Below are 26,688 nucleotides of genomic sequence, written 5' to 3'. Positions count from 1 at the left end.
CATGTTGTCAGCAGTAATGTTTAATGCATATATGTCAGGTAGTGTAGCTGCTGTGGTGATACCATGGCTGTGACATATCCTGGGTACAGCTGAACACATGCCACAGGTCTGTATAACAGTTACTGCCTGGGCCACATGGACAGGTGACCCACTGGGACATATATAATCAGCAACCTGATGTAGATCCATCCACATACACGCACACTCTTACTTGGAAACACTGGGACTAGACCCCTACCTAGGTATGTAGTGCTACTGAAGTGTGTGGCTTTCATTGCACACACTACACAGCGTTTAGGGTGAGGTGTGCTCAAGGTTACATGTTATATGCAGAACATCCCCAGACATTTACAGTATGATAATGGGGGATGTAATGGTTGTATATGGACAATACATAGTGTGACATACCATCATATACACATTAACAGACACATAACAGGCAAGCACACATCCAAGAGACCTGGGCCCATCTGTGCTAACTAACTTGTCAGTGTGTCCAACGTGTTACAGGTAGGTTGCACATGCATAACTGGGCTGGATTGTGGTATTGGTTACCTGTATGGTTGATGGTGACAGTAGTCACCATACAATGGTACATGGAGCATGTACCCGGGTGTACCATGCTGTAATGATAGTGTACACAGCACCCACACCCCACAGTGGATATTGTACACACTGGAACCCATGAAGATACTCTGACATACCCACCAGCACACATTGTCCACAACTGCGTTACAAACCATTGTCCATCCCAACAGTGGTACTACAGGGATATGCATCTAATGCACAAGCCACAGGCATAGTAGAGTGATGGATTGTCTTGCCTCACCTATGGGCAGCAACATCACTATCCATACTACTGTGTGCCAATGCATATTGTAATAGAAGTAAGTGGCCTCGGAATGCTGTACCCTACAGATATACAGACATGCACACATACACACACTTGCCAGAACTCAATGGGTATCCCATGCCTATCGACCCATTTGTACAACACTGTTGTGCTGATACTGCAAGGCTTGTGTAACTGTTATGGAGAGGAGCATAACAGGGTACATGTAATGTCTGGTATAGCAGCAGCCACATCTTACTATGGCAATGGGTGTTGCAGTGGGTGTGAAGGCCCTTATGGTATTCCCAACTACAGGTGTACTAAGACACAGACACTGCTTTCCTCAGTAATGCACACATACACATTTGTCAGTACTGGGGTGCATCGCTGCAGGTTGTCATAGGTGTGTACCTGGCTATTGCCCATGGAGAGATGGGAAGTGTAGGGGATGTGTGTACAGTAGTATCATGCCACCTGCCATGTGCCAGCAGGCAATCTATTAACAGACACCACTACGGTGACCCTCATGGTGAAAGTGACATGCATCAGCCAATCCTCTGGGTGCCTCCTACAAATGGCCATTGAGGTGATTCAGTTGACATGTATGCAACATGTATTACAACACATGGTTAGTGTCTGTGATGGAGACCTGTACCCAAGCATGTTCTGTTGACTGTGGTAGTGTAGTGGAGGCACTGGTGGCATGTGGTGCATACAGGGCCCAAAATAGTCACCAAGATAAACTCCAGAACCAGAACACAACAGAGTGGAAGTGAATAGTTAGTACCAAACAGCTTTATTGAAAATTGTGTTAAGCGCTTTCTTCCCCTCTATAAAAAAGGACTTCTTTAGAACAAATACAAAGAACACAACCCCAGCCAAGCTCAACACAATTTTCAATAAAGCTGTTTGGTACTAGCTGTTTACTTCCTCACTGTTGTGTTCTGGTTCTGGTGCGTACAGGGTGTTGTTTCCTATATGTGCCAGTTATAACACAGCTGGGCAGACATGTCAGTGGCAGTCAAGCATAGGTTGCCTGTATGTAGCCAAGCTAGATACCTGCCATCTGCACATCTGTACAGGGACTGACAGACATCATCTTGGCAAGTAGCTATGTAGTATGGATGAATGTGTTGACAGATAGGCATCTGACACCAATATGTATGCCATTACTACATTTTGGAAGCCCACACTGACATGTGCTGTACAGACAGTAGTCTACAGTTACTTTCCACATGTCAGATCATTATCCAGTAGGGGATATATACTATGACACAGCTCACATACCAGGAACATAACAGTGAGGCCTCAGAGTCCAGCTATACCTGCAGGGGTGGTTGTTGTAAGTATTACATTTAGCAATCTACTCTTGCCTGGAAAGCACTGTCAACAGCAGTAAAGCCATGATACACTACATGCCACTGTGACTGGACATAACCTGGGTTACTACCCTTGTATGTAACACATTCACATGGATAAGAGTGATGTACAGGTGTTATATACTTGAGTGTCCTGGACATGACACTCACACCCCTTGCTCCTGTAATGACGGCACATAGATGCATGTTTTGTACATGGCATTACATACACTTATTACAGATGTCATTACCATGCTATGTTATCAAACTGGGATGTGAGCACTGGTTACCAGGGCTGAGCCATGCTTCGCAGGTGTCAGCATTGCTGCAATATAACAGCTGAGCACATTTGCGCACTGGTAAGTGAAGCCTAAATGGTGTAAGCACCTGTAAGTTTAACACGCTTAAAGCTGCACAAAACTGCTTTAACCACTCTGTATCCAACAGCCCTTGTTCTGCCCAGCAACAAAATAAACAGCCCTTGCAGTACTTGAACCCAGGACCTTGTACACTATAGTTACAACAGTTAACCACTACGCCATGACAGCTGTGAAAATAGTTGTTGTTTTTCCAATATATCTGTCAGTACACATATTAAATAGTACTGAACAATTGCTTTGACTTCCACAATTGTGTGGTACTTGTTATTGATATTACTGTTGCATCACATATGTTGTTATATCTAAATATACACATATCAGATACATGGTGTGATACATCCGGGAAGGTATACACAACTGTAATGTTTACACATGACAAGGATGTGGGATATATACATATACATATGTAGATATATGTCTACATGTACATACACATATATATTCATATATATGTATTTCTACGCATCTGTATAGTGCATTATATGTATATATATATATATATATATATATATATATATATATATATATATAATATATATATATATATATATATATATAGCCAGTTTTAGTTCTCTCTGTATATATATATATATATATATATATATATATATATATATATATATATGTATGCATATCCTATGTGTACAGATATACCTATTTATGTTGATATATATGTACATATCTATAACTATATGTGCATACATATCTAAGCAGATATACCTATTTATGTTGATATATGTAGATATCCATAACTATATTTGCATATATAATATCTGTATCTGTGTAGACATATATAGCTGTGTATATGTATATATTTGAGTTTGTATATATATATATATATATATATATATATATATATATATATATATATGTTTACCATATGTCTAGAACATGTAGTGGAGTCCTAACTCAGCACCAATAGTCCCAAACTCTTAGTGCAAGGGGATGTCATGTATGTATTGCAGGTATATATGTAGACTGTTGTTACTGTAACAAGGGTTATCTTAACAGACATGTTGTGTGTGGGAGGTCGCCTCTGCTTTTAACATGTATGCCATTGGTTACTGACAGACATGCTAAGGACATCATAGTACAGTACCACTGCTAGCACAGTAATGATTCTGTGGACTACAGCAGAGATATGACCAATATATGTGGACAGTCTGGCACTCTGTGGTCAGTCAAGAGGTGTACACAGATCTACTTTGTGCGAGACATGTGGACCACACCTGAAAATGTGGATGTTAGTCATGTACATGTGTATATCATGTAAATACTGGATAGTATATGCCCACACAGTTTATGCATTCACACATGCCAGTCTGTCCCGACACATAATACCTGGTGGTGCAGAGGTCACATGGCCACATTCTACCCAGTAGTTAGTGATATACATCTATACAGAATACCATTGCTTTGTCAGAAATACACAACAGTTATTGTGGCCTGGCAGCAGTATGTCTTGCATATATCTGGACATAGCACACTGGGTGTTTTCACTAAGCTGCTAGGCATGTAACAAAGTACTGTGCAAACTACAGGAAGACTGCCACAGCACTGGACTACATTTTGTAAGGGGGAATACACATTTACCTGCAAATATAGCAGGCTCTACATGCATGTCACAGCACAGAGTAACAGACACCTATGGGAAGGTGCATACCCACAACCAATGTGAACACAGCCACAGCCACATATGGTACACAAGCTTAATATGACACTATATGGACTGTCTGATAAACACCATCCTCATATGTGCCACTCACACACTAACCCTACATAAACTGGGTCACGATACAGTGTGGTCCAATGCCTGTTTGTGGTATGGGGCACGTGTGTGCTTGGCCCTACAGACATGTGAGCCGATAGCGTACCATACACTGGAGCAGCATGTAACATCAGATAGAACAGGACCAAGAACAATGGCATCTACCACAGTCTGTGCACAGGCCAAGGTACGTATGCACAATACATATACTGTCGACAATCACCATAAGTACACAGACCCCAGTACTGTACACACAACCACAGAGTGCCCAGATTATGCCCTCAGTAATAATCCCTACTATACATAATATGTCTAGCAGTCTGATATCTTACTGGCTTGTTATCAGGAATGGTGACAATAAATAATGGTGTACAGAACAAATGCACCTCTTACTGCATGACATATGTATAAAGGTTGACAGACTTGTGGCTGGAGCCACAAACTCTGGGCCAATATTGGTATGTTGCTGTGATACCCTCATACATTTACTGTCATACCAGGGTTTGTTGTGACATATGTCCTATGAGGGATATGAAGTCAGTAACTCTCATGGCTGTCAACATGTACTGACTGCAATCCTCAGAGTATGCTTCTGCAGTTTTAAGATAGGTGATCTGTGAGTAACACAAGAAACATAAGACCCCACACACTGCCCAGTCTGCAGATAACCCTACTGGTGGGAGTTGCCTCAAACACATAACAATGTTAGGACAGGTATTAAATCATGTACACCAGCAATATACTACACACCCTGTTAAACCAACATTACTCCAAATGCAGAAGAGCAACACTTACATTTTGTAGTCATGTCTGGCACATCCCTCTCCTGTTTGTTGGCCTGTCTCCACAGTGTATGTTGTTAGAGGTAAATCCCAATACCATCTGTGATGCTGTTTGCCAAACACCAAAATGAGGTTCTGCTCACAGTGAATGAAAAGGCCTAACACCCACATGATGTTCTTAGATATTGGAGCGTGTTTCCATGCAATTGGCTATGGGAATGTTACCACAGCTGTTCCACATGCAATCAGTTAGAGGGTAGAGGCCGTCAGCTGATCATCAGCATCACTTACAAAACACAAGCTGCTGCCTAAGCAAAGCAGGTATACTTCTCCACATCCACCAGAGAGGGAGTGAGAGAGACAGAGAGAGACAAAACTCGGTGGGGGGGGGGGGGTGAGTAAAATCTAAGCATGTTTGTGTCACACACTTACCAGTACAGGGTTTCAAACCCCTGACTGACTATGTATTACTATCACATGTCTATGCAGTTATTGCATGCACCACATAGCTTACATGTTGGGGAGCTGTCCAAAGGTAGATCTGATGGTGAGTGACATCTGCAACAGTGATATAGGAGTGATAAGGTAGGTGTAGTACACGTGCCTGTCTACATGAGCAGGTGTCAATGTCAATACAGCCGCAATCTCTGAGGGACTCACACACATTAACACAGTTGGCAGGGTCAGGAACAGACTTCCTAATTAGCTAGTTTGCCACAATAAAGTAATACACAGGTATCACATGTACCACAGGGGTTATCTGGATGATATATGGGCAAAGGGTATGTGAAGGTGTCTGACATCAGACAGTATGCTTCAGTAGGCCAATGTGAGTTGTAGTGAGTGTGAATAGGATCGAAAGCATTATACTCCACATACACAGACACAGGATGCAAGTACTGACGTGTATGGGTGCATTGTTTCACAGGTGTGTAGGGGTTGACTGTGCCAGAAGGCTGTACAAGGCTAGGTGAAGTGTATACCTTGGCATCAGGTCACATGACAATAGTCTGCAGTGTTTCAGGGGTGTAGTGTCTGGATTGGTCCACACAGATGGGTATTGTATTCACAATCCAGTCACCTGGGTACTATTGTGTGAGGCCAGTGCTGTGCAATGCTTGCCATGTATGTGTTCTATAGTCCATGACATGGACAAAGTCTGGGATGTGCACACATCCCACATGCATGTTCAGTGACATGTGGAACTGTACCTGGGGTGTCTGACCCATGTCGTGCACACAGACTGTTATCATCAGATGTGCCAGCCCTGGCCTCATGTGGTGGGAACTGGTAATGGACACCAGGTTGACCCTGCACCTACATTGATAGCATGATACAGGTATTCCTTGCTGTCAGTGGCATCTGTCCATACAGGGCATCTGTTTAAGGCATGGTATGTCCTTTGTGGGTCACATTTGATGGCACTACAGTTGTTGCAGGATCCAGTGGGGAACATAATGAATGTGCATTGTGTGCAATTATGTGCCTATTTTAGTGATGGGACAGGGTGCCATGCCCTCTGTAGTCCACTCCAATCACACCACGGTTACTATCTGTTGGCAATATGCAGGGTACTACCAACAAAGCGGTTGCTGCCTAGGTGAGTGTGTTCGTATATGAGACATGGGTTGACAGTGTTCTCTGGGTAATACAAGAAGGGTTGCCTAATTTGTTCACCAGGCCTTGATGTCACATGTAGGGGTAAGGATTGGCAACTCCAGCCTCTCTGCTATTTAACATCTGTTATCCTTCTAAGGTGGACTGTGACATATAATAAGCCCACCATATAAGTAATTTGCAAAACCCACTTCACAATGAGTCCAGTTGTTACACACTGACAGCCACCTCCGCATAGGATACAAATGACAAACACACACACACACACACACACACACACACACACACACACACACCAAGTCTCACAGTGGCCATGTCGGGCATTGACACTCCTACCTAACTAGTTTATCAAACTACAGCATTATGCAGTTATAGGATGCACCACAGTGATTACTGGCCTACTTTTTCCCCAAAGGTGTATTTCAAAGGGAATGACATCAGCAGGCTTGCCAAAGCAGGGCAATGGAGGTTGTATTGACTGTGAATGGCCTCAAAAGCATTGCTCCCTACACAGACAAACACGCACACACACTTGCCATGTCTGGGAATAGAACTCCTACCTAACTAGTTTATCACACTACAGCATTACACTGTTATACGATGCACCACAGAGATTACTGAACTACTCTTTCCCCAAAGGTGTATTTCAAAATGAATGACATTAGCAGGCTTGCCAGAGAAGGGCAATGGAGGTTGTATTGACTGTGAATGACCTCAAAAGCATTGCTTCCTGCACAAACACACACACACAAACATGTCTGCGAAAAGAACTCCTACCGAACTACTATATCACACTACAGCATTACGCTGTTATAGGACGTACCACGGGGATTACTGGACTACTCCTTCCCCGGTGGTTTATTTCAAAATGAATGACATCAGCAGGCTTGCCAAAGAAGACCAATGGAGGTTGTATCGACTGTGAATGGCCTCAAAAGCATTGCTCCCTACACAGGCAAACAAATACACATCCACACTTGCCATGTCCGAGAATATAACTTCTATCTAACTAGTTTATCATATTACAGCATTACACAGTTATAGGGCATGCCAGAGAGATTACCAGGTTACTTTTTCCCCACAACTGTATTTCAAAGTGAATGACATCAGCAGGCTTGCCAAAGAAGGGCACTGGAGGTTGTAGTGACTGTGACTGGCCTCAAAAGCATTGCTCCCTACACAGACAAACTAACACACACACAAACATTCACACTTACCATGTCTGGGACTAGAACTTGTATATCTGGCCCGAAAGTCATGCCATATCCATCTTTCAGCTGGTGATACATATTACTTCCAAACATTTACAATGGCTTACTGCTAGAATGTGTTATACTGGGAAGCATTGCATTTGGCACTGCAGTTGTGAGGACCTGGCCCTGTCATCGGCAGTACTGAGCAATGGCCATCAGGACAAACCTCACCATGCAAACATACTGACCACTCTCACACAATATAAAACACACACCAACCTAACAGACCTGCATATTGTACACGTTACAATCTATCCTGATACCTTGGCCAGCTCAGGTAATCTGTGCTCCACTGGTATTATACCTAAACATGCATGTTACAAATTTCTACATAGGATTTGGGGGGGCACACCAGACTGTTACTACATTTCTACATAGGATTGGGGGGGCACAACTGTGTGTTACTATGTGTCTACATAGGAATGGGGGGCACACCTGACTGTTACTACATAGGATTGTGGGGGGCACACCTGTGTGTCACTACGTGTCTACATAGGAATGGGGGCACACCTGACTGTTACTACATTTCTACATAGGATCTGGTGGGCACACCTGACTGTTACTACGTGTCTACATCGGATTGGGGGGCACACCAGACTGTTGGTACATTTCTACATAGAATTGGGGGGGTCACACCTGACACTTGTACACATTTGCTATGACTGTACTGGTATGTCAGGTACTCCATTTCATTCTGTATTCTAACCTATCATGCTGACTAGAGGCACATCAGTGTATTACAGGTCTTAGGTTTGATTGACCTATATATCAGTTTCTGACTTCTTACCCTTCAGAACTAACATCCCACTGCTTGACCTGTTGTAGTATGTCTGTGTAGGCCTGAAGGGGGAGGTTACCCATAGCCATCATTCAGAGGCATTAGCACAGCCTTTGTTTGTGTTTGTCTACACCTGTCCTGCTGGCTGAGACTTTTGATGGGTATGTGAGCCTCCCTGACTGGCATGTGTGTATCATATGGACACACATGTGGCCAAGCACATTTCTTGCAGTGGGGTTAGTCACCATGTGTAGTACTAGCTACTATGGTGACACCAGTATTTGTTACAGATCTCATGCTGCCACTGTAGGTGTCTACTATCTGCTGGCATCCCATTCAGCCACCTGATTCCCTTGCATGCTCGCATCCATACCATAGATACAAGTAACAACACATTCTACTCCCTTCGGCAATTGGTAGGAAGAGTGACTTACCTTGTGACTGTGCCAGTATTGAGGATGGTGTTGGAGGGCTGCCTATGTCAGATGCACATAGTACACTCCCTATACATGGTTGAGCACAGGTAGTGTCATGCTTGGCATCCCTTTTACTGTATGTGCGAGTCAGAGAGAGGTGTCATTCCCTGGGTCCTTACTGTGTCAGTGTATAGGTTCATAGGTTCATAGGATAGTACTAGACTAACTGCCCTCATGAGCCATTTTAAGCCTAGACAATTATCCCATATGTGAATCAAATCCTGCACCTTGTTTCTGTAAGGTAAACACCTTAACTATTATGCCAACCTCCCACCCACGGTTCGAACCTTTCCACACTGACTGACAGGTAAAGAGGGCGGGTTGTTGCTGTGGTTGTCCTGTGCCATGTAAACTTAAATTATCAATCTCACAAATGTGGGTACATTGCAAAATAGAAAGATTTCTGTAGTTACTTTTAGCAAGTCAATACACACACAGAGGAAGGTTCAATTGCAAAACCATCCATAGGCTCTTCTTTTTCTTCTGAAGTGGGAATACACCACTCTGAACTTTCCTGATGGGTGTCAACATGCATTTCTGTGTTTGTTTCCATGTCTTGGGAGGACTCCTTTTCAAAATTTAAGACAGAGTTACGAGTATGTGCTATGTGTTACCTCTTTGCCAAGGCCAGGGCATACTGGGCATGCCTCTTTCTGCTTACTGAGGCAGGCTCAGGTTGTTCCTCCTCCGATTCACTCTGTGCCTGTGCAGACCTTGGCAATGGTGGGGGGCTGTGTGGCCCTGCCCCTTGCTGTTCTTGCTGCAGCTGTTTCTGCAGGATCATATTGTGTAGCATGGCACATATGATAATTTGAGTACATGTAGCTGGTGAGTACTGCAAGGTTTCACTGGATGTGTCCAGACACCAGAACCATGACTTGAGCATCCCAAACACATGCTCTATTATAATTCTGGTCTGAGCATGTGCCTCATTATGGAATTCTTGTTCGGGTGTGTGTGCATTTCTGATGGGTGTCATCTGCCACGGCTCCAGTTCATAACCAGCATCCCCCACTAGTTGACCATATGGGATGTCCCCATTGGCAAATCTCTGGTACAGCTGTGTCAGATGCCAGAATTGGGAGTGGTGATAGCTTCCAGGGTAGCCAGCACACACATTCATTATAATGCCCTGGGCATCGCACATGACCTGGCAGTTGATGGAGGGGAAGCCCTTGCGGTTGATGTAGACCCTACCCTGCTCACCGGGTGGTGCTTTGATGCATATGTGCATGCAGTCTATAGCACCCACTACCTCAGGGTATTCTGCTATTTGGTGGAAGAGACGCATATTGCTGTCCAAAGCCTCACGAGTGTTGGGGAAATATAAGTGCTCACTGGCATGTGATGACATGGCATCCAGGAACTGGTGGAGTACCCTGGATGCTGATGCCTGTAAGATCCCCAGGATATCCCCAGTTGGCCTTTGGAAGGTACCTGTGGCTATTATTCTTAGGCCTACACATACCTCGGTATCCTCTGGGATGGGTTCCCTTCTGTTAGTTCTGTGTGTCAGGCATGGCCGGCACAGCTCAACAATTTGCTGTAGGAGGTCCCTGTCCACCCTATAGTGCTCCACTATCTCCAGCTCATGTAGCCCCTGGTAGGTTACCCTGGGTCTGTACACTCTTCTCCATCTCCTCACTGTGGGTTGGTTGACAGCATTCTCATCCTCACCACCCTCAGCCTCTTCCACATGTTGATGTATGATAGCTACTGCAGCCCCTATCATTTTGTGTTTTCTATTTGTTAAAATTTCCCTGCTTGTATACACCGATGGTGTAGAGTATGTGGGAAAAAACAGAGGGAAAGGTGTTTGCATAGTTTATTGTAGTTTTCTGGGCTGCTGCCTGTATAATTGTCTGATTCTGATACATTTCACCTGCCAGCTATGCTAGTTCTCCTTAATTACCTTCCTACTGCTGTTTTCCCTTCCCATTGCCTTTCTATTTATGCCCGGGGGTGCGCCATGCAAACACAGTGCTCAAATGTGCACAGAGCTGCTATTTCCTGGTCTACTTTTTTTTCCTTTAAACATGGTGTGCACACCTGCTTAGGCAATGTAAAGAGTGCTAGGCTGCCTCAGACACACCCCCTTGCTTAGCTCTGCTAAGCTAAGGGAAAACCCAAGCCACCGGGCTCCAATACGCTTACAGTATGTCTGATACCCCCCCATGATGTCAGCTAACTCTTAGGCTTGAACAATGCTATTCCTGCACTTACACTCTTGAGTGCTGACTAGCATCAAGGAGAAATCTGGGATTCAGTATCATTCCCCTCATTTGCATAGGATTGTCTGCTAATGCATAGTTACAGGTCCCACACTGTGCCTCCCCCCTTAGCAACTACTATTCACTGGCCATGTTGTCTTCTGCCTGCCATTGAGTATAATGGCAAAATAGTAATTTGGGTTAGAATGCTTACTTCAAGTTATTTTTTTATATTTTCGGCCCAATCCCGTTTGGGCACCTCTGCCCTATACTTACACAGCTGGAATCAGCTAAAAAAAAACAAAAGTTATTTTTTTTATTTTTGCACCTGTTTTCCATGCCAATGGCCATATATTTGGACATTGGCATGGTTTCCACATAATGTACACACTTTATTTGGAGCTGTCAAGGCTCCATTTTGTAGTTTGCAACAATGTACTCGGTTACTAACCGAGTACATTTCTGCACAATACACTAGTCCTGCAAGGATGGCTGAGAGCTTCCTAGATCGCATATTCACTTCATTTGTATGGTTTTCACCTGCAAATGGGGTAATTTGCATACAGGAGCTGAGTCCGTGCAGGAATAGTGCAGAAGCGCTCGTGCACGTCCCTGCAGCTAATTCCTGGATCGCATGGTAGCCATATTGCCTCCAGGAGATTCTGCACTGTTTCTGCACACCATGCAGGGCTTGCTGAATCTGGGAGTATGTTTATAAAGGAATTATTTGAACAGAGAGGTTACCCCATTACCCAGACTGATAAATTAATTCAGGAGGTAAGCATGGAAAGGGAGCATAAGTACTGTCCTTTGTTGGGTGTAGGGTATACAGAGGAAACAATTAGAACTGTTATAGATGAAAGTTATAATTTAGCTTTATACACACATTTTTCCCTTTTTCAATGGATGTGGAAAACATTATAAAAAATATTGAGGTGTCTTGATGTTAAATCCGGAGATCAACCAGATTATTACAGACACCCCAGTATTTATTAGGAGAAGGGACATGAATTTGAAGAAGATGTTTGAAAGATACACTAATACAAGGAAACAATTTAATAACAACAGAAAAGTTGGAACTTATAAATGTGTTTTTTGTAATCAATGTAAATATATGGCAGGGAAGAGATTTTTTTTGAGAGCTAGAGGTGTACACTTCAAACCAAAAGGTTACTTTAACTGCAACAGTAGAGGGGTGGTTTACTTGGTTACATGTGAGGCTTGTTTAAGTTTCTATGTAGGAAAAACTGAAAAGGACAATGAGGAAGCGGGTATACAAACATTTGTACGATGTCTCTCATGACAAGGACACCAATGCACTATTCAGATATCATAGAGAATGTCAAAACAGTAAATATGTATTGTTTATACTGGAACAAGTTGCACATGACCCTAGGGGGGGCAGTGGGAAGCTAGGCTGGAATATAAAGAGTTATTCTGGGAAATAAAATCGGATACTGAAAAACTCCTGGGGTTGAATGAAATGATCAGTATTAACAGTGCATTATACAATGACCCCCCATTAATATTCCAAAACGTGCACGCTGATTGGTCAGCGTGCACATGGTAAATCAGACTTATACTAATGGAAAAGGGTCCGGTCACCCTGACTTTTTCCATTAGTATAAGTCTTTTTTTTTTCTTACAGCAACAGAGAAAGCAAGATCTCTGCTGCTTTTTAGAAAGTGTCTCGCTATGTTAAAGGAGTTTAACATATCGAGACAGCTTTAAAAAAAGCAACAGAACTTTCTTTGTTGCTTTTTTTAAAGCTGTCTCGCTATGTTAAACTCCTTTAACATAGCAAGACACTTTCTAAAAAGCAACGGAGATTTTACTTTCTCTGTTGCTTCCACCCGCAACTCTGATGTACTGAGTAAGTGTACGCATGTGCAGTACATCAGAACTGCCGCAGAATACCGGACAGCTGTGGAAGAGCAGCAAGGAGGCATTATACAATTATTTAAGAAAACTAAGTATATTTTTTCTTAAATAATGTCATTGTATAATAGCCATAACCCACTTCTGGATGTGGGTAATGCTGGATTTACCCACGGTTGTCTTTGTTTGGCCACTCGGGCTTCGCCCTCGTGACCAAACCACACCAGCCATGGGTAAATCCAGCATTACTCACACCCATGTGTGGGTTATTGCTTAATTATAGATCAGGGCAGCTAAGTTATAGTGGGTCTTGATTTATTTTCAAATAAGGGATATTTTTTATTACTATAAAACAAACTATAAAGAACTACTGGTACATTTTCTACTTGAATGAAACACTATACATACTTTGTAATTTTGTTGTATGTTAAGAATTGGTTTGAACTCATTGGGGTGAATTAATATGGTTTTAGTGCACATTTATGTGTGTTTTTAAAAAAAGAAATTGAATGAAAAACAAATGTTCTTTTTATTAACAGTTGGTTTTTAACTAATTGTTTTGGATGTACATTGGTTACAGGATATGAGCATAGGGGGGTTTATTTGATTGGCTGATGCTAATATAAAAGCATTTGTGTTGGAAACTCATTGTTCTGATAAAGTTTGGGAGATTCCCAGACGAAAGTGCTTAACCTGTACTGAAATTATTTTTTATTCATTTCACGGACTTTATCATTTGGATTTGGATTAAAAGCAGTTCGTACTCTCCTTGTGGTGCATTTTGCCTTTTTTGGTGACTGTTTGGACTTTTGGATGTTATTTAACAATTAGAAAATCAAAAATTTAAAAGTGGCAGTGTTGCAATAGTCACCTTCCTGCAACAACAGAAAAATGCACCGCTGGGCAGAAACTCGGGGGCTGATATCTGCACTGCTTTACCAGCATCAGTATCACTGCCCTTACTAATATATTGTAAGTATGGATTATAACCTCCTTTTGCTTGAATTAAGGAAGGAGGACAATGGTACATTATACATGCTTTCACTTCCGTCTCATGTAATCATGAAGCTCCAAAATGAACCTTTCCATAAGCTATTCTTTGAATCACAGCCAAATACTCGCCAGCCTCCTTTGATCTGCAGAATATAGCAGCCTGGACTCTGCAGAGATCAGTTAGATGGCTCTCTAAAACTGCATTGTTTAACTGCTAATGAAGAAAATAGTCACCTATCTGTATGAAAAGCACACACCAGCCACAAACCAATATAAAAAAGCCAGGTAGAAGCCGTTAAGATCCATAACCGATTTAGTGATTGATCACTTTTGTCTCACAATAGAAACTTCATCAGAATACCATTGTAACAAAACCTCACCTTTTATACATTGTCTTAATCACATAAAATGACATCACTTCCTATATACAAAAAGTGAACTCATACATAAATACAAATAACTACTTAAAATTACTACATGGCATCATCCTGTATAAAACACTTACATATAAAATTCTGCTTTAAGTTTTAAAATAGAACTAATAGAACTTGCACTAAGTCCTAGTGCCTCAGAGGCATTAGTTCTCATTTGCCATCTGAGCTCCTTCAGTTCTAGATATTCATTCAGGGGTCCCCCCCTCACCCAAAGTGACTTGCTCAATGACAGTGAACCTGAAACTGTGTCTTGGATGCAAGCCAATATGGGCAGCTAGGGCATTTTTTGTTTCATTCCTACCAATGTCATAATAATGTTGGTAGATTCTAGTTCTCAGTGCATTGATGATTTTTCCTATGTAAAAACATGGACACAGAGAACACTTAGCTAGATATATAACTCCCTTACTGCTGCAAGTGAACTTGTTTCGTATTATATATCCACCATAATTGGGTATATACACCTCCTTGCTTTCCAGGATATATTTGCATTGCATGCAAAATCCACATTTTACCATGCCCCCGTCCTTGCATTCATTTTTTTTCTGTGACAGTGGATGGCAACTATCAAAGTGCAGGAGGGTGTTGGAATATGTGGGTTTTCTGAAATATTGGATGTAAATTGTTTGATGTTCCTGTTTTTTCTAGTGTGATGTCCAAGTAATGGGTGGTATCCCATGTAATAGTCTCGTGAATTCCAGAAATTCAGTGCTCTGCTCTATAAATTAAGGTACCGCAAGTTGCAGGTTGAAAACGCATATTTAGGGGAATGTACTCAGAACGAGTTCCAAAGGGGCTCAGGATGTGGAAATTCCCCTCAGGACTGGTAATGGATTCTCTCTTACATAAAGAACTTATAGAACTGTTTAACAAACAGGGTTGTGAGCTGCTCAATTGTTTAATCAAGGACTATAACAGGAAAATGGCCGAGTTAGTCAACCAGATTAAAATTGTTGACAATAACATACACAAAGATTTATTGTCTGAATAAAAAAATGGATTATTTTAAATATTTAACAGAATGTATTGCACTGTGAATGATATTAAAAATCGTAAGAACTGTAAACTGGCAAGGGATGAAAGTGAGTATGGGGAAGGGAAAGCATACCCTTTACCCCTTTTAGGACAGATAAGAAATAGGAGAGATGTTACAAGTACTAGCCAGGAGGTATTTGAACCCCAGGAAGTAGAAATACAAGATGGTGCTTATACACCAGACCTTTTAGAATACCCCCCCCCCGGGGAGGTCCGAGTGACTGAGGAACCAGGGAAGGGGGGGGAGGGGTATTACCCACACAACCAGAACCAATACAACAACAACGAGGGCTTGGGGGGGGTACAAGAACGAATAACACATGGAGCAGGAACAGATAGATGAAGTGATACCCTATAAGATTATTTTTAACAAACTGTGATTTTAAAATATATAATTACAGTAATGTAGATATGTGAGCAACTAGCAGATATGTTTGAAAAAGGCCTGTCCTTTGTGCCTAAAATGCCACTGTAGATGAAGCTCTTATTGATTTAAAGCTTTACACTAGGAAGCTTAACTTGGATTTTTATTTTAAAGGCACAAAAGTGACAACAGAAGGACGGAATATATGTAAGGAAACAAGTGTAGTTAACCCCCCCCCCCCATTACACCCCACTGTTCAAATATTTGAAAAAATGTGTGATAATGACATTAGGAACATGATGAATGTTAAGAGAAATGGTAGAGAGGAGATATATAACATCACAAAGGAAGAAATGGATATGTTAAAAGGTATTTGTGGTAACACTGACATCAGGGCAATGAAGCCCAATAAGGGAGGGGGCCTAGTCATCATGAACCAAAATAGCCATGTCAATAAGATGCTGACCATACTATATACGGATACCTATGATGAGATAAGTGTCAATGAGAAAAACATCTCCTTTAGGAAAGTTGACTTGACTTTGGAAGAGTTAGTATTGAACCATGAGATTACACCTGAGGAACATTCATATATGGTGGTAAAGCATCCAAAAATTCTCACAATTTTTGGAGCCCCGAAGATCCACAAGGACCTTTGGGACCCTCCTATTAGACCTATAGTGGATGCAAGAGCTTCAAAAACATATGCTATAGCTAGGTTTATTGATAGTCAGCTAAAAAATGTACTCAAAGACTGCCCAGGGATTTTAAATGATTCCTGGGACTGCTTAGGTAAAATAACCAATGAAAAATAATGTGATGATTTAATCTTGGCCACCATTGCTATAAGAAATTTATTTTCAGCTATCCCAAACAATATGGACATTAAGTGGTTTTATAGCTTCCTGTGCCAACATTCTAATATTAGCCATGGATGCATTCTCACCATTAGGACTTTGATGGAGTTAATCTTAGATAAGAACATTATTATTTTTGAAGGCCAACTTTTTCGACAGTGCAGGGGGGTAGCAATGGGGGCAGAATGTGCCCCCATATTCACCAATATTGCCTTGACATTTTGGGAGAAGGAAATTGCAGTGGCAGCTAGTGACTTCAAATCAAAGGGGGGCTGCAGGAATCAGCTGAATGGGTGGGGTCAATGGGAATGGGTGTGACCAACTAGAAAGGGGAGGAGCTATGCTCAAAACCACAAAAACTTTAATTAAATACGCTGCCCTGGGTGCCAAACCATTATTATGGGAGTCCAATCAAGACAAAATGAAGTGTAGAAGAAAAAAAAATTTCAATCCATTGGCTGTATGACAGCTTACTTAATATCTAGATGGAAACAAAAAGGATGTGAGGCATGAAAAAATAAATTACTTTTTAAATACATTACTGAAATGCCAGTCAAAATCAAGTATAAGAAAAACAAGCAGCACTTAACTCAAATAATTTCTCCTTGCACTCCAGTTCTAATTATAATTTATAGTCAGCTTTATTAAAGTACCAAGTAACATGCTGAAAGTAGCAATCTCTGTGATACCCCCACTTGTAAAAATGTTTCGTATTCAAAAAAGACCTGCTGCCTGACAACTATCTACTTGTTTCATGGGGAAAACATTATCAATGAAAGCAAACAAGAAACAAGCTCAACATATATTGCTTAAAGGATTACTGCACAGGATATGGACCACACATGACAGACTGGCATTCTGTTTAGTTTGCAGGTAAAGCCTGTAATGAGCTTAACATAATCTAATTCTGGCCTTTATTACAAATACTGTCATATGCATTTCAATACCCAAGGCTTATACATTATCTAGTTATGTAAGTATTCTCTGCATGGCAGCAACAGAAAGGCTTTCAATGCTGGCAATACTGCTTATTAAAACTTACTTGCATCTCACAATATCAGACAAGCTTACCTGATGGTCATTAAAGCACTGCTACTTAAACACAGAGCTAAAGACACTTTCTGAATAATAATAAGCATATATCAACAGTATAAAAATATGACAGAAACCAGAACATTCTGCCAAATCAATGACAGATGAAAAGCCACTGTAGTACTTGTGTTTACCTTGGATGGGGGGGAATAGTCTGCACATTTACACTGCATAACTGCACTTTGCCTTGCTTGGACACATCCAGAGTCACTACATGGGGGAGTGGGGTACAACAAGTTTGTCACAATTTGAAATGTCTCTGGCTGACTGCGATGGCCCTGACACATTTGTCATACCTCTCAACCTCAGAGCAAGAAATCTGGACAAAGCCATACATAGAAGTGGGACAAAGGCCCAAAAATAAGGACAATTTTTAAATATTGCTCTTATAAACTTAGAAAGATAATAGAGTAGTAGGTCTTGCATTAGTATGAATTTTCTGAAAGGTACGAAATCTGAAACTCAAATGTCTTTCATTATTTTCTAACTTCAGTCTTTAATGATTTGCCACTAATTTGCCAAAAAAAACACAATTTTATGAAAAATGGACCAAAAATGTGATGCAAAAATATAAAATAGCCACACAATATAGCTGGGAACCTGTCAAAGAAGGGACACTTTTAATATTAGTACTGCTAACTTGAGCAGCTAACAAAATACAATAATCTACATGCATTTCTGAAATAAAAGTAATCTATAACTGATTATTACAGTTATTTAATTGTAAACCCTCCATGTTTTCTTCAAAAATTGCCATTTTGCAGAGGGATTATTAGGGGAAGAGCAACACTTTGAGCCAAAATCGGGGACAGTTGAGAGGTTTCGATATGCCTAATTCTATATGCAATTTTATTTGCACGTACCTCTCAACCTGTTAATGCAGGAAATCTGGACAAGGCCAAATATATTGGGGGAACATACAAACACTACTAAAAATTGCTCTTGTATAAACTTAAGACAGTTGATAGAATAACAGGTCTTGCTTTAGCATGCATTTTTCTGAAGGCTGTGACGTAAAACTCAATGTCTGTCATTTAGTGACTTAATTTCTAAATGATTTGCCAGAAAACCACACATTTTATGAGGAACAAACCAAAAATAAGAAGCAAATATCTATTCATTCTACAAAAATATGGACAGCTGAGAGGTATAGTTCAACCAGGGCTGTCTGAGTTTGCTGCCCTTCCCCTCTCAAAATCATGGTCGATTGGAGCCTCCCCCCTGCAACCATTCCAGTGTCCCATTTATTGGATATTTTGCCCCATTTACCAGAAATACTGTAATGTGCATACTGCTTTACTTCTGTGATGATTTGGATTTCATTTGAAAGTTTTATTTTGCATTTTTACAGCACAAACCGCAATAGATATCTGCTAAACAAAGCAATTCAGTCTCACAATGAAAACAGACTTAGCATTAAAACTTCTCTGCCCTTGAAACTCACATGCATTGAAACAGCATTGAAACCCACATTCAAAGAAAAAACATTTTGCCCGTGGCAGATAAAGATTAACTTTGGGCTTTTTTCAAATCATAGGCCCCATTTGGGCTGTTTTCAAATAATAGGCCCCTTGAACACGAAACATACACATGCTCTTTGATACACCTTCCCAATTGTATTAAATTGTATTCCTTGTACAATACATTACAGTTGTTAGAGGGCATTTTAAATTTATTGTTTTGAACATTAGTAAACAATGAAACAAAATGCATGCACCAATGACAAAACTACCAAATTCAGCACATTATAAAAGTCTACTCAACCTTCTACAGTCCACCAGTATCAGTAAATATGCACAATCTCTGAAGTGTAAAAGTCATCTAAATAATTCCACATTAAAGAAATATGTAACAATGAAGAGGTTGCTGCTAGCAAACAACTTTATATGTCATTGTTTATTCATCTACAAATAAACATTACAGTTGTTAGAGGGCATTTTAAATTTATTGTTTTGAACATTAGTAAACAATGAAACAAAATGCATGCACCAATGACAAAACTACCAAATTCAGAACATTATAAAAGTCTACTCAACCTTCTACAGTCCACCAGTATCAGTAAATATGCACAATCTCTGAAGTGTAAAAGTCATCTAAATAATTCCACATTAAAGAAATATGTAACAATGAAGAGGTTGCTGCTAGCAAACAACTTTATATGTCATTGTTTATTCATCTACAAATAAAGTGCCTGTTGCCCTTGAGGAATAAATTGCCTATGTTGCATGCATTAAAAAACATGTTAAGCTAGTAATATCGCAATAGGGACTGTATGGCAAACTGATAACAGGTTCACAGTTACTACTCTAGGTATCTTTGTCAAAAAGGACTGCAGCATCCACCCACTTTACAACACAGTACAGTATCCAGCAATGCATCTATCTACTGTGGGAGTAGAACCCACAACCTTCTGCATCAAAAGCAAGTACACTACCTGTTGTGCTATTAACAATGCAAGCAGACTCAGAATAAGCAGCACCAAAGTTTTGTTCCCCTGCAGCTCTCAACTCCTTGTAAAATCTACTCGACACACAGTTGTATCTCTGAACTTTGCAGCACAAGAAATCTGGAAAAAGCCGAAATTTATTGGGGGGGACAAAAGCCCAAAAAACAGGGACACATTTTAAACATTGCTTGTACAATGTTGGAAAGTTGCTAGAATAAAATGCTGTGTTACCACCATACATTTCACTGCCACGTCTTTAACCCAGGGGATGCTGTGCAAAACAGTCAGAGAAACATACCACTATGCCAAATCAGCTGTTTTGTGAAAGAGAGGAAGACAAACTTAAATGGCTACCATTTAGTGAATTCAGTTCTCACCATAGCTGTCAACCTCTTGGCACAAAACACCTGAACAAAGCCAATAATGGGGGAATACAGCCTCCAAACATATTCAGTGAATTCAGTTCTCACCATAGCTCTCAACCTCTTAGCAAAAAAACATGTGGACAAAGCCAGTAGTGGGGGGAATACAGCCCCCAAACATTCAATGAATTCAGTTTTCACCATAGATAGCTCTCAGCCTTAGCACAAAATACCTGAACAAAGCCAATAATGGGGGAATACAGTCCCAAAAATACGGACAAATTTCAAATATCCATGTTATAAACTTAGACATCTGCTAGGACAGTTTTGTGTTACCATGTACTTTCTGAAGAATATGAAGTCTGAAATTCTAATGCCTGTTATTTTTAAACAATTAACCAGGAAACTAGTCTGACTTGGAACAAAATTTTCAGCAGAGCAGGGAGAAACTCCAGATACATCTTTGCAAGATGGGAGGACATGCAGACTCCACACAGAAGGCACCCCAGCCAAGAATCAAACCAGAGAACCTGTAGCTGTCAGGCAGCAATGCTACCAGTGCACCACTGCACTACAGACTTTGCAAGGAAAATGTAGATACAAAAAACACAGATTTTATGAGGAACAGAACAAATATGAGGCATAAATCTGCACATTTTTTTAGAAATGGTGGTGGATAGGGAATTCAGGTCTTTGCCACCTGCATCCAAGGTACAGGGTTCAAGCCTGAGTATCTCTGCCCACCACCATTTGTTCTCTCTAGCCACCAGTATATAGCAACTGGGGCATTACACACACACACACACACACACACACACACATATATCCCTGTGAGAGCTCTCAGCTCACCCCTCATTGGCCCTGCCTGCAGGGGAAGCAGTCTTGAGCTCCTCTGTGCTCTCAGTTCACCCCTCATTGGCCCTGCCTGCAGGGGAAGCAGTCTGGAGCTCCTCTGTTCTGTGTGGTTGTCACCACACAGATTTCTGGGTATCTCACAGCACAGATTGCTGGGTACCTCATCGTCTGCATTTGGACTGCTGATAAAGGCAGTCTGAGTTCCCCAATGTGTCTGTGCATGCGCAGAGGAGTCGGGACTTGGTTTTTTGTTTCACAGATTTTTTTTCTTTTGTTTTTTTCTAGGTGGGAGGGCTGCAGTCCAGCAGTCCGATAGCACAAGCTACCCCTGGGAAATTGTGTTTAAAGGTGTATTTACTGATTATTGGACATTTTATGGTCTTTTCTTGGATGACATCATTGTTTTCTGTTAAGGAAGTGAGGGGGAATTGCATAATTTCCTGGAATTTATAGAGCAGAGCACTGAATTTCTGGAATTCACAAGTACTATTACATGGAATACCACCCATTACTTGGACATCATACTACAAAAAAACAGGAACATCAAGCAATTTACGTTCAATATTTTCAAAAAACCTACATATTCCAACACTCTCTTTCACTTTGATAGTTGCCATTCACTGTCACAGAAAAAATCCTTAGTAAAAGGGCAAGGGGTTAGAATAGCAAGAATGGTATCAGAACATGATGAATTTGTACATCAGTTGAATATATTAAAAAACATGCTGACAAAGAGAGGATACCCAGTAATATTTGTGTTTGGGATACTGAATGAAGTTACAACAAAGAGAGAGAATGGACATTTTATTCCTCTGTTAGGGAAAGCACAGAGTACTGAAGAAGTAGTTGTACACAATGAAGGGAAACACTTCAACAAATCAGGTATATTCAGATTTAACAACCAGTTCTACAATATTAAAAGGATTTTAACACAAAACTGGCACATATTCAGTGTGAACCCAGAACACCTTGATTTGGTAAGAACATTCCCTAAAATTGTCTATAAAAAAGACACCAGCATAAAAATATGATGGAAACCTATAGAACGATGAATGCAAGGATGTAGTGCATGGTAAAATGTGGATGTTACATGCAATGCAAATATATCTTGGAAGGCAAGGAGGTATATATACCCAATCATGGTGGATATATGATACGAAACAAGTTCAATTGCAGCAGTAAGGGAGTTATATATCTAGCTAAGTGCTCCCTGCGTCCATGTTTTTACATAGGAAAAACCATCAATGCACTGAGAACTAGAATCTACCAACATTATTATGACATTGGTAGGAATGAAACAAAAATACCCTAGCTGCACATATTGGCTTGCATCCAGGACACAGTTTCAGGTTCACTGTCATTGCGCAAGTCACTTTGGGCGAGGGGTGTGGACCCCTGAATGAATATCTAGAACGGAATGAGTTCAGATGGTAAATGAGAACTAATGCCTCTGAGGTACCAGGACTTAACAGGTCAATTTCTATTAGTTCTATTTTAAAACTTAAAGCAGAATTTTATATGTGTCTTATACAGGATGATGTCATGTAATCATTTTAAGTAGTTATTTGTATTTATGTATGAATTCACTTTTTGTATATAGGAAGTGATGTTATTTTATATGATGAAGACAACGTACAAAAGGTGAGGTTTTTGTTACAATGGTATTCTGATGAAGTTTCTATTGTGAGATGAAAGAGCTCAATCAATAAATTGGTTGTGGATCTTACTGGCTTCTATTTGGCTTTTTTTAAAATAGTCATTCATATAATTTTTACTCCACTCATTAATACTAACCCAATTGAAATATTAACATTCACACTACTAGACTTTTGAGGACAATAAATTAAAACTACCACCTTCAATAAGTGTTCAAATTAAGGGTCCAGAATGTACAGCTATATGTTCCTGGAGGGAGGAATTATAAGAGTTCTTTAGGTTCTAATCCCTGGCATGATAAGGGAAGGTAACTTGGAGTGAAGCTGTTCTTTGTTACAATTACATTCAATGCAAAAAAAGCCACAAGAACTGAAGAATACTTTTGTGTACCTGCACATTAGTCTAATAAAGGTAGCCACCCACCTTTAATATTAATACAATCAATGTTCATTGTAACTTAACCAATGTATATATATATATATATATATATATATATATATATATATATATATATATATATATATATATATATATATATATATAGTTAGATATAGATAGCTCTCTCTCTCAATATATATATATATATATATATATATATATAGATAGATTATATGTATATATATATATATATATATATATATATATATATATATAGATAGATACATGATTTGATAAGGACTGGTAAACGGGGTCACAAGGAGAGATAAAACAAACTAGTTAGTATAACATTTCCACTCTTTGCCCTCAAAACTTGACACCAACATTGCAGATCTTGTTAGAAGTTGCTTTGACTCAGAAGCCCCTTTACATTTCTATACTTTAGCCTCCCCTCCTAGTAATTCTGTTACCACAGAAACCAAATACAAAATAAATAAAACCTAAGGAAATAACCCACTAAGGTAAAAAATACTGAATGTGAAGGTCCTGGTCTCATTCTTCTAAAAATCCATGAAATATGCCTATTTATCACTGGTTTTCCTTAAAGCTCTCATTAACATGCTCCCACACTTTGGAAAGAGGCCTTTCTGATGCCACTGCACAAAGAAGTTGACTCAGCTGACAATATCAGCCCCATTACCACAACACAATCACAAAAATTTTTAGATGGGATTTGATCTGTTATCACAATATAGCAACAGGAATTCTGTGCTTTGCAATTCCCAGAATGGATTTAAAACAAGATAATTTGTGAATGCCACAGGCATTGTGTTCATGCAGGAAAGTCTAAATAAAGCTGTGGTCATGCCAGAGCCTTAGTTCTCATTTGGTCTAAAGCATTTGACACTCGTGCCTTCTAAACATGTTTGCCACAACAGGGTTAAGTCACAACTCATCCAACTCATTTTACAGCTACCTTACATACTGTAAATATAGAATTAAATGGAAATTTTCCTACTCTGCTGAATTATTTACCACCACAGATGTTCCCAGGGCATTATTATTATCCCACTGCTATTCAGTTTATTTATCATCTCTATCCTTCCAATGCCCTGCCAAACACTAGCACAATATGAACTACCATACTATGCAAAGATAGATGACCTCCTGTTGCATAAGCTAAACTTCAATAAAAAGTCTCCAAACAGAAGCTGTGGCATACACTGTTAACTCTCAAAATGGATTAAAGCCCATTTTTTAATGGAAATCAAAGAGTACTGGCTGGTTAAGTGACTTACTCAGACCCTCATTATAGGCAAACAAAGAATAACAGAATTAAACCTGGGACTAAAGGATAAAGCTCCTTAGCTGCTCACAGCCTTAATCCTCTACTCTGAACTGTCAACCTACTTATTATCCAAGTGAGAATAAAAACCTATATATGTTGGATAAACCTCTCACCAGATGCAACCAAGAATAAAATCCAAAGACAAACAGCAAGGTGAGATGAAACCAGCCTGTATTCATACAAATAAATTACTTTTATTGTATAAACATACGCACTTTCACAGTACTAAAGGCTACCTCTTCAGATGTAAAAGCCATAACTGTCCTGCAAAAATTGTCTCGAATCCTGTAAATATGGCTACTAAATTTAATTAGCGGCCTCAAACTCTTCTCAACATAAACAGACATAGCTTCAGTACACCAATTCTGCCCTGATACTATTGGTCTTAAAGGTGGATCTATGGTTTTTATGTAACTTAGGTAGAACCTGTATGATTGATATTGTAGGTTTATCTGTAAATAAAAAGTCATATAAACACTTATCTATCAATTTAGCTGAAAACATGTGTCTAATCGTATTCTTTACCATGTCAATACAATTACAAACTTCAAAAAGTTTGATATGTTTATAATACTGTTCATCAGCCAACATATCCTCCATCTTATGAACATACCAGTCAATGTCTAAGGCAACTATTGGTCTACCTATGTCAGCAGGACGTATCACAATGGTTTTATCCTGCATTAAATTGGGAAGAGCCTCTCATTCTTTAATTGTAATTTTCTAATAGCCTTTCTTGTACATATTGCTGTGACAGTGTTTATAAATATCCTCAACACATATTTTTTCAAAAGTCTCTACTAAAGGGTGCATAATTGGTACATATAAACTAGGTTTCCTATATATATAATTGTCATTGTTATGTGATGAATCAACAGTTTCTCTCTATATATATATTTGAACATTACATTCCTGGTAAAAGTTTTTAAATTTAAAATTACCTCTGTAACATCATCATGTTGAGTTGGTACAGATGACAGACTTTTTCATAAAAGTGTCGTTTCATCACTGCTTAAAGTCCTAATAGGCAAATTACAAATTAAGTCATCTTCCAGAACTTGATACTCGAGCCATCCGAGGAATCCTGGGGTGACTTCTTTTTTTTCCTAGTTCTGCTCATTGATCTCAGCCTTCTCAGGTCTGTATGCTGCTTTATGGGCAATGGAAAATTTAAATGTTCTTTCTTTTGGGATCTCAAAATGCTAGTGTTCACCTTGTCATTGGAATTATGAACTTCTGCTACAACTGTAACTGTTTTCCTTCTCACTCCAAGTTGTTTAGCACTTGTCTCAGCATCCGGGGAGTTGATGACTTCACCAAAATTCTCTACAGGCTCATCATTGGTTACTGATAAAGCGAGAGTCTCTTGTTGCATAGCAACTGTGGGTGTTGCCACTATATCAGCTTGTCCATTGGTGGAAATGTTGGTTTTCAACCAGGCAAAAATGTGACCATTTTTAAAATCAGTATTATCTCTAATTAGTTTCTTAACTTTTGCATAAATCAGTTTTTGTTCATACAAGCACAAGGAATCTA

At 39.9% G+C, this 26,688-nt stretch overlaps 1 protein-coding gene across 1 annotated transcript in view; it reads right to left on the bottom strand.

Annotated features, from left to right (window-relative positions):
• LOC122801321 (cytochrome P450 2D4-like) overlaps window positions 1-25,752 on the bottom strand; it is a 719,831-nt gene extending 694,079 nt beyond the window's left edge. The window contains exon 1 of the mRNA XM_044070893.1: window positions 25,678-25,752. Coding sequence (XP_043926828.1) covers window positions 25,678-25,752 — 75 coding nt within the window. The remainder of the gene's footprint in view (window positions 1-25,677) is intronic.
• Window positions 25,753-26,688: the final 936 nt, after the last annotated feature.

Source organism: Protopterus annectens, chromosome 1.part0 (assembly GCF_019279795.1).
Source record: "Protopterus annectens isolate FY-2018-M chromosome 1.part0, PAN1.0, whole genome shotgun sequence".
NCBI lineage: Eukaryota > Metazoa > Chordata > Ceratodontiformes > Protopteridae > Protopterus > Protopterus annectens.
The sequence above is the reverse complement of the archived record's forward strand: the minus strand, read 5'-3'. Positions and strand labels throughout refer to the sequence as shown.